At 38.1% G+C, this 9,575-nt stretch overlaps 1 protein-coding gene across 1 annotated transcript in view; it reads left to right on the top strand.

The window, feature by feature from the left end:
- Positions 1 to 9,575, top strand: part of LOC100533290 (poly-(ADP-ribose) polymerase I) — a gene marked incomplete in the record, with an annotated part of 43,354 nt that overhangs the window by 7,939 nt on the left and 25,840 nt on the right. The window contains 4 exon segments of the mRNA NM_001204592.1: positions 2,840 to 2,946; positions 3,819 to 3,958; positions 8,371 to 8,445; positions 9,015 to 9,099. Of these exon segments, the coding sequence (NP_001191521.1) occupies positions 2,840 to 2,946; positions 3,819 to 3,958; positions 8,371 to 8,445; positions 9,015 to 9,099 (407 nt within the window).

The following is a 9,575-nucleotide window of genomic DNA, read 5'->3' as shown; positions in this document are numbered from 1 at the left end:
GTTTTCGTCTTCACGTTTATTATATTATGAATCATGACACCCAGACTAGTTATCGACAGTCGATATTCTATGTAGTTCTAGGTCTTTTCTCATGCTCAAAACAGGATTCATTTTTTAAATAGGGCCTATAGTTTATGTAGGCTAATATAATGAGGGGAAAATATGAATAAGTAAGAACAGACTGAAATACCAAAGTCACACAAGATCCCAGTGCCACACTGACATGTTGTTGACTGGATATAGTGTACCTACATGTGTGTATGTGTGTGTATTCACAAACGTATACATATATAAATGGAGCACATGCTGTCATTGTTATGAAACATATATATAAATGGAGCACATGCTGTCATTGTTATGTAACTTGCCCCTGGAAAGTGGATGAGGCCCCTCCCTTGGAAAGTTGAGAAGCTGGGTTGGCAGTCACCCAGCATTATAATCATCTATTGTTTGAAGACTATACTACAAAATGTACATTTGCATTCATTTAAAGACATTTGACTTTTTATCATTGATAGATGGGCTTTTTGGGGATCATTCTTGACGCGCAGCGGCCTTATTTTTTTCCCTTGAATTGGGGTCTTGAGAAAAATTTGGGGGTCTTGAAAAAAATTTCCAGGATTTGGTGAGGACCCTGTGTGAAAATCCAAACTCCAGACACAGCCAACAAACTATTCCATATATAAAAAATTCAACAGACAAATTTGAAATTTTATGATCGGATGAAAAATGGGGGAGTTAAAAAAAAAAGTACAGGCGAACCTGTGTAAGACAGAATCGCAATGGAGCCAGAAAAAAATTTCGGCTTAAGACATTTTCCGTCTTAGACAGGGGAATTAGCCGAAGATTTAAAGGGAGGGGGGTTCAAAGGTCCAGCCAATGGGATCAAGGATGGCTTGTCCGATCGTCAAGCTGTGGTCAAAACTTCACTCCTCTCAATTGTTATCCTGTCTGATAATGACATACGTCAGTCTTACTTATCCAATTACCACCAGTGCTTGCCTTTCATAGGACCACGGTTTGACCTATTAAAAACAGAAACGTTTGAACATCTCCTTTGCTTCCACCCTTAGCCCCACCCGCCGGTGTAACAAGCACAGTCAACCAATGCAACCCCTCACTGCCATCATGCAACAACGATTCAAGGAACTCTTTTCTCGGCTGGCCGTACGATCAGGGTGGCAGGCATTGGTCAATCTAATTTCACACCTCTGGCTTCTAACTACCCAAGAAAGTTTCCGTGGGGGCTCTCATGGCCTAGATATTAAGGTGTTCGTCTCTCATTCAAATTCAAAGGTCCTGGGATCGAATCTGGGTAGCGACGGAAACATTTTCTTCTCTAAAATTGTCTCCTTTCACCTTCTTTCCTGTTCTTTAGCAATATTCTGTCGTCTGCTTTTGTCTCTACTTTCTTCCCCCACCCCCTCACCTCCTTTGCCCCCTCCATTGGGCTCCTGACTCTTTCTGCAGCCTTTTTACTGCTACTCCTTACCTCCTTGTTACTGCTGTCTTTCAGCCACACCCCTGATCTTCTGGTAGGAAAGATCTACACATAGCCTTCTCGGACAAGGGCAAAAAATCTTGGAGGACTCGTTTGCAAGTTGCGCATGTTAAAGATCCCTTGGTAGTCTAAAATCGATAAAAGTAGGCTTTGACCGCCACCTGAGCAAAATTCAAAATTTCCTACCAACTGAAAATGTTAGGTGTGTCCTGCGCCCTCATATCACCTAATGCAGATGCGAGCGCCGTAAAACACTTTAACCCCCCCCCCCCCCCCAAATATTTTCGTAGTGGCTCGCTACTGGGGCACTCTCACGGGCAGTCGTGAGATTTCACACCCATCTGACCATCTGCATCACTCAGGGCTCACATGATGAGGTAACATCTACCCCCAAATTACACTCCTACTCCCCTTCCTTGCCCAGCGGCATGGCCATGGTGTTAAGTTTAGAGCCGGCGGAATCAAACTTGCGAGTTTCGTTTCAAATCAGGGCAGAGCGGGCAAAGCATTTTCTGTCTTAGACAGGTGAAACCCTCGGAAGGGAGCGGATTTTTCTTTCTATATCCACGTTGGACAGGTTTCCGTTTTATACAGGTAATTAAAGAGGAATATATCAAGGGGGGTGCGGGGAGATTCCGTAAAGGCAGGTTCAACTGTATATAGAAAAACTGCGTTTTGAGAAAACGGACGATAAAGAAAAATAAAAGATTGACTTATGAGGGAATGGTGGTGACATACATACCCAGTAAGGGAAGATATGGCTTTAAGGGGTTCTTATGCAATGAAATAATTGTAAGAGAGGCGGAAGAAGCTAAACATGCGTATAACTCATAATCCATAATTTTGAGTTGAATCGGAAGTGTAGCCCCCCCTTAAACAAAGTATCTGGTCTCATTGCTTGTTCATGCACCCATGATCAGTGGATAATTTGAGTTGTTTTCTCTCTTGATTATTATTTCATCCCAGTCCCACGATGGGTGGGATCTCATTCTTAAGCTGTGTTTTCTTTGACAGGCCGGGCTAAATGTTAGGATTTGTATCCGAATTATGTTCTGAAGCCTTTTCATCATAATTTCTTGACACGAGGCTGTCATTGCAAGACAAATTTCCAGGATCTGTATGAAAATTATATTCTGAAGCCCTCTCATTATCTTACACCACGCTCTAGATCCCCTCCCAAAATGCTTAAAGATGCCCACCAGCACTGAAACTTTGAGAGCTATTGTTTTTCTATGAATGTTTCATTTGGAAAAAAAACCCAATGATACACATATTTTGTCAGTGTCAGTGTTGACAGGGTATATGTAAGCTGTTAAAAATGTGTATTTGTTCCTACAGGAGGGGGAGGAGATGATGGTGGTGCTGCATCGACTGAAGATTTCAATACTGAATACGCTAAATCTGGTAAAAGTCGCTGCAGAGGATGTGAGGAGAATATTGCTAAGGTGATTGCTTGTTGTATGATATGTTTTCTTTGTTTATCTATTTACTTTTATCTAAGCACCTATGTTAAACATTTATAAATGTGACAAGCAAGTATTTTCTTGTACTTGTAAGCTACCCAAATCAAAGGGGAATATGCTAACATCTGAGGTCTAAAAGCCCTTTTTTATTTATGTGTTTATCTGTTTTTGGCCACTGTCTGTCCAATTTTTTACAGTGACGGTCTTTACAAGTAGACAAGTATGGTGAAAACAATGATTGTAATAGTTAATGAAACATCTACTTGTGCTGTAATTATTTTTAAAAAAATTTGTAATAATGTTGGTGAGCCTGGGTTTTCTAAACAGACATTTTATGAATAATTACCTTGCTACTTGTTGTTTTAGCTTTGTGTGATTGTTTATGTCATTGAGAAAAGAACTTGATGATTTCCTTTTTTTCTTTGTTTTTTTTCACTAAATTGTCTGTATTTTCTTTCTGCGTTAAATAGTTCCAAATAAATACACTGCGACTTGGATGGTTGGTGAGACCTTTGGTAGCTCCTACTACTTTTTTTCTTTCCCTCAGTTATTTCTGTTTGTCTGTCTTTTTTTCCTGCTTGAAATGAACATTATATATGTATCCGTATGCTTCCCATTATTTAAACTATAAATATGTGCATAACAATTTTTTTTTTCTTTTGGGGGTTGGGTGGTGCTTTGTGTGGTGTGCTACTTCATTACTATCAAACATCTATCGTCCTTATCTGTCCTTTTTTGTGTGTTTGTTTCTCTCTTGTACCACTTCTAAACTTTGGCACTTATGTGACCTAATTGTGTTGCAAGTGCCATAAGTCTCTTACAAAAACAAAATTTCTTTGTCTATTTTTGTACAGGATAGCCTTCGCATCAGCAAGAAGGAATATGAATCTCAGAGAGCCAAGATGTACGGACCCCAGGACTTGTGGCATCATGTTGACTGCTTTGTGGACAAACGAGACGAGCTTGGCTTTACTGAACAGTCAGACCCTTCAATGTGAGAAGCGGTGCTATCGGAAGTGCACTTTAAATTGAGCTGTTAGGCTTGTTTTAATAACTTCACACTGTTGAAAGGGGTGTGTAATCGATAAGATTACCAATTACTGTGCTAGAAAAGTGGAAGCCTCTGTACATTGTACTGGAACTGTGTTCATGACCGTCTCTCAGTTGACATAGGGAAAACATGTCTTTTGGATTATGCCATGTCAAGTTCTGGTGTGGATAGCCCTCTCCTTGAAATTTTCAGTGGGGTGGAGCTCTTGAACTTTGCTTGTTTCGGTGATTTTTAAGGCTCTCCATCTTCATGGTTTGGTTTTTTATTGGATGTGTGTTAAATTTGTAGGTCCCACTTCTTAAATAACTAGTGTTGAGTAGGGTGTATATACCACACACCACTCTCTTATGGCCCTAGGTGTTGTTAACTCTTTAACTGCCAGTGGGGTTTCCACAGCTGTGTTTGAGCTGTGAGTTGTATATGTAAAAAAAATGAAGGTGAAGGTTGAAAAGGTCAGTTGTGTTACTTTTTAAATAATAATAATAATAATAATAATAATAATAATAATAATAATAAATTACATTTATTTAGTGCTCAACTTCGCTTAATGTACATGGGCTCGGAACGCTTTACAATACAATAAAAAATAACATATAACGTTGTGTTCTGACCAAAAGAAAATCTCTTTAAATATTCATTTTATCAATTTAAAAACAAATCGGACAAAAGAGATATCTAAAGACCAAAGAACAAGAAGATTGTGGCAGAATAAAAATATTTATTTTTAGAATGTGTTTAGGCATTGAGAAAAAAGAGTCTATAAATACACCCTGATCCATAACCCATTAAATGTTGACGAGGGGATGATTTGCCACTTACTCATGTATGAAGTCAAATTTGCTGCGAAGGACTCTTGGGGTGGATTCTTGTGCTAGGAAATTGATTTGGATGTTTGTTATGTTTCTTGGCGCTTTCAGGATTGTGTGACAGGGTGACTGCCAGGCCCCGGGAATTTGATAAAAATGGCTGAGACCCGGGAATGCCCCGGGAATTTGAGGAAATCTGTAAATTGCCCTTGATAAAAGGCGGGAAGACCCGCGAAAATACGTAAAGTGCTCGCTTATTTAAAAAATCAAATCCGATAAGGTCAGTAAATTCATTTTTGCTGGTCGCAATTGTGATATTTGTTCGGCTTTTCCTGGTCTGAGAGTACGTTTCACGCAAAGGGGCAGTGTTTCATTGGATGGGTGATAGTAAATTATAACTCTATTTTAGCTTTCTGTTCAAGATTGGCAGATTTTTATTTCAGTGTCACTGCCCTCTCAGTTCTTACAACTCTCACACTGAATAGGTCTACTTGAGTCATTCAAGTTTTTACTCTACTTTGAGTTTGAACAATAATTTTTGTCTTTTACATTTATTATTTGAACCATGACACCAAGACTCGTTTTTGACAATCATATTCTGGTTCTAGGCCCTTTCACAGGCTCAAAGCAGGATTCATTTTTATAATATATGAAATATATATGAGCAATTGCCAAAACGTGAGACTCTCTTGAGACTCAGTGATGCAAAAAAATTTTCTTAACAATTTGACTCTTTTTTCTGTCAGTCACAGATTGATATTTAGTGCTCATATTCCTAGAGTATCAGAGCATGGAGATGTACGGTTTTGGAGATATGGGTCTGTTGGTTTGGCAACTACTGTATTTCTTGTATGTAACAGTGATGACAAAAACAGATAAGCAGCAAGGCAAATTATGGACTTTAAATTCCATTTGTTTAGTAAACAAAGACTTTGTACACTATGAACTCCATTCATAATGGTAATATGAATGACAAGCTTTGTAACAATGACGCAGTGCACAGAACATGTCATCATTGTTATGTACAAGAAAGGATACACATTGGACATTATCATTGACAATACATCACAATAGTGAAAGGCTGTACAAATACAGTTATCAAAGCCTCAGTACCAGAAAAACACATGTGTAAAACAATTTTTAAACTAATATGAGGCAAAAGCACAAAATCAATGGAGCTGACCTGTACATAACAGCGGTGACAAACATGATTTGTACATAACAATGATGACACAATGTACAGGAAAAGACAAAGTCATGCCTTCAGAGAGGAATGCGCACTTTAAGAATAAAAAAACCCCAGGAGAGGTTTCTTTTGCTTTGAAACAGATATCAGGTCTTATCAAAGACAGTGGACGATCACAATTATGTTGCTAATTATGACAAACAGTACTCGTACATAACAGTGATGACAAAACATACTGGGAAAAGGTAAAATCATGCCTTAAAAGAACAAATTTGCACTGAGAGATACACAGATCAATAAAGGCGTATTTTGCTTCTAAATGAATCTTGCATGTATGAAATATATGTTGAAAACTTATTGATATTAGCAATGATGACAAATATTACTTATACATAACAATGATGACACAATGTATTGGAAAAAGGTATATCATACCAACAAAGAACAAATGTGTATTTTTGAGTTAGACAGACAAACAAGGACATGTTTGTTTATTTGTTTGAGTAAAGAGAGCACACATTACTTAAAAAATGTTTGCTCTTAGGACAATGTAATTTCTAGTACGTCAGTCAGTCTTGTACGGCTGCATGACGACACCCCAAACGTCATCACTAAGCACAAAAGCTAAATCTATAACCACAGAAATGATCCATCTCTCGAAGTTTGTTCACACATCACACTCTTGTTCCAGGAATCCAGTATAAACACCGCAATTTCACTAAAATATTCTACAGAGTAGCCTAAAAACACGCAAAACTGTCTAGTACATCACATTCAACGCAAAATTCTTGTGCGTCACTGGATGCTGAAGGCAATGACTACTTTCGTTTTTCTGTTTCCCCCGTTGCTTCCGTTGTTCTGAGGAAGCGGGTAAGGGGAAGTCACTCAAGAAAACAATTATATCCGGGCACTGTTGATGACCCGTTCAAAACAAAAGTGGGCGAAATTCGGACTTCCGACACGTCGCAAGTTGACGACAATGATGGCGAATGTTAAACAGCTGACCGAAATCATAGATCTAGGAACCCGATGCTCCTTTCGCGCATCGCCGCTTTTGAAGTATTGAATAAACGACGATAGGCAAAAAGATTTAACCAGCTACGGTGATTCTACTGAAAAATAATGGTGTTTTCTGAAACACCTAGTCCGTGACGACACGACTGACGCACAAGTGATCCGAATTGCCGATTTCTTGAGCAATTTAACCTTTCTCGATGACAAATAGCATAGGATCAAAGCACACGTAAAAAAAAACCCACCCAAAAATACTAAATTTTGGACATTCTTGGAAGTTTGCATTGGTGTGCTCAAATGACACTCCAGGAATCACTAAAAAACTAACATTTTTGGCACAAAATTTACAAATTCAAGAATATAAAGCTGACATGGGGTCTGAAACTGCTAATGCAGGTTCTACATCCTATATTTCACATGTGTATAAGTTTTGGAGGAATTAATACTAATGCATCACATTTTATGCACTCTAATGTGAGATGTGTGTGTTTTTCCCCACGTTTTGGCAATGGCTCATATAGAAAATGAATAGGGGAAAATATAAAAAAGAACAGACTGAAATACCTAAGTCACACAAGACTCCAGTGCCACACTAATATTTTGTTGACTGGATTATAATTTAGGCTATGTACTTGTGTGTGTGTATGCATAATATATATAATATGTGTTGATATATATAATATATACTTATACTTGAATGGAGTATGTGCTGTCATTGTTATGTATCATGCCCCTGGAAAATGGATTGCACCTTTGGACAATTGATAAGCCCGTCTGGCAGTCACTCTGGGGTGTGATGTAATAGGCTACTTGCTGGAAATGGGTTCAACTCGCAAAAAGTTTCTCTGTGTGTATGTGGGATGCTACATCTCACAGCTTCCCAACCGTTTACCTCATAAATAATGCAAATTTTGGTAATAGGGAGTAAAATTATACAGTAATTGCAGTTTGTTCACCTGACTGAGCAGTCTTACTCCTAGAAGTGCTTAGAGGAGAAATAGTTTCTACACAAAAACTTGTATTTGTGGGGAATGAGAGGAAGGGGTTGAACTTTTAGAATCGTTTTAAAGACTTTAATGTTTTGTGTACTGGAATAACCACTTGGTGGGAAAAAAAAGCACATTGAAGAGAATTTGGAAGATAAAATCAGTTTATTGAAGCTTTTATATGTTTCTTAAATCTTCGTTTGAAAACGAACAGATGAGCAAACTTCTGAATTTTCATGGAGTTTTGGGAGGTAGAAATAAGTGATGTGGGGAATTTTTTGTAGATTTCCTGTTTGACTTGCCTATGAATAATCAATTTTTTCCCCTTTCACTGTTATGTAACATGATTTTTTGATCTGACAGAATCAAAGGATTTGCCAAACTCAAGCCAGAGGACAAAGAATTGCTCTATGCCAAACTTGGCAAGGGGAAAAAGGCGTAAGTCTGTCTGTATTGTTGCATAGAGAAGGAACTTTTAAAAAATCATAAACATCTAGAGCTCATACACCTGAAAAGGATTTAATACATTTTGTTATGGTCAGCCAAAGATTTGTCTGGCATATATTTTACTCCTCCTTTTGTTTTGTTGAACACATTAGTGGTCAGACATCCTGTGGCTGACAGATCAGGCAGGATCACGACTGCCAATCATGCTTTCTATGAAACAGTGTATCCATCACTTACCTTGTAATAATTTTTGTTTTACGGTATTTGTGCTTAGTTGTGCTTAAGCGAACATTTGGATAATAATAATATGGATATAGAAAGTCATACTGATATATTTAAAACCTTTCTTCGAAGTGAGTATTTTCGTCAGTGGTTTAGAAAAAAGCCTTGCTGAGAGATAAATATATTTTTTAGCAGCATTTAAGTGTCAACATAAAAAAAAATTATTCCCTTTACTGTTTTGATTGACAAGTCACATGCTTTTTTCCTCGTGTTATGTGTGTACTGTTGGCAGGCAATACTAAGTGGTTCCCTCTATTGTCTTAAATTTGTACTTTTAGGGAAAAACGCAAAGGAGATGACAAGAAAGACGCTGGTGGGAAAAAGGCAAAGAAGGAAGAAACGGAAGAAGAAAAGACGTTGAAGGTTTGATTTGGTTGTTCTTCCTTATTTGTGACTGAATTGTTACCCTGTTTGAAGTAGAAGCCGTTAACTTTTGAGCCATACCAGACCGGTGAGCCTGTGCTCCTCTGGGTTGACTGCAAGGTTTGTAACTTGCTACACTTGTGAGGGGTGTGTGGTAAATATTTGGTGAACAAATTGATTAACATATAGTATGCTCAGGAGTGCGTTCAGGTCCATAGGCTTAAGTGTGATCTAGAAACTCAAATTTTTCTTTTATTTCTGTAGTCATTAAGTTTGAATGTGAGGGTATTTAATTCTATCGTTTTCTTTATGTGAGAAAGGTCCTGAAAAATGTTACAGTCGCTCAAACAGGAATAAACTGACAAGATCTGTTGTTGTCTCTTATCGGGTACTCATTCCCACCCGAGTGAAGTGTGGAGAATTTATGTAATGTGGGTTTCCCAATGACGTCGGGCTCCTGGCTGGATGTGAACCTG

The sequence above is a fragment of the Aplysia californica genome, unplaced genomic scaffold (assembly GCF_000002075.1).
Source record: "Aplysia californica isolate F4 #8 unplaced genomic scaffold, AplCal3.0 scaffold00165, whole genome shotgun sequence".
NCBI classification, from domain to species: Eukaryota; Metazoa; Mollusca; class Gastropoda; order Aplysiida; family Aplysiidae; genus Aplysia; species Aplysia californica.
Note: the sequence above shows the minus strand (reverse complement) of the source record. Positions and strands in the feature narration are given on the sequence as shown.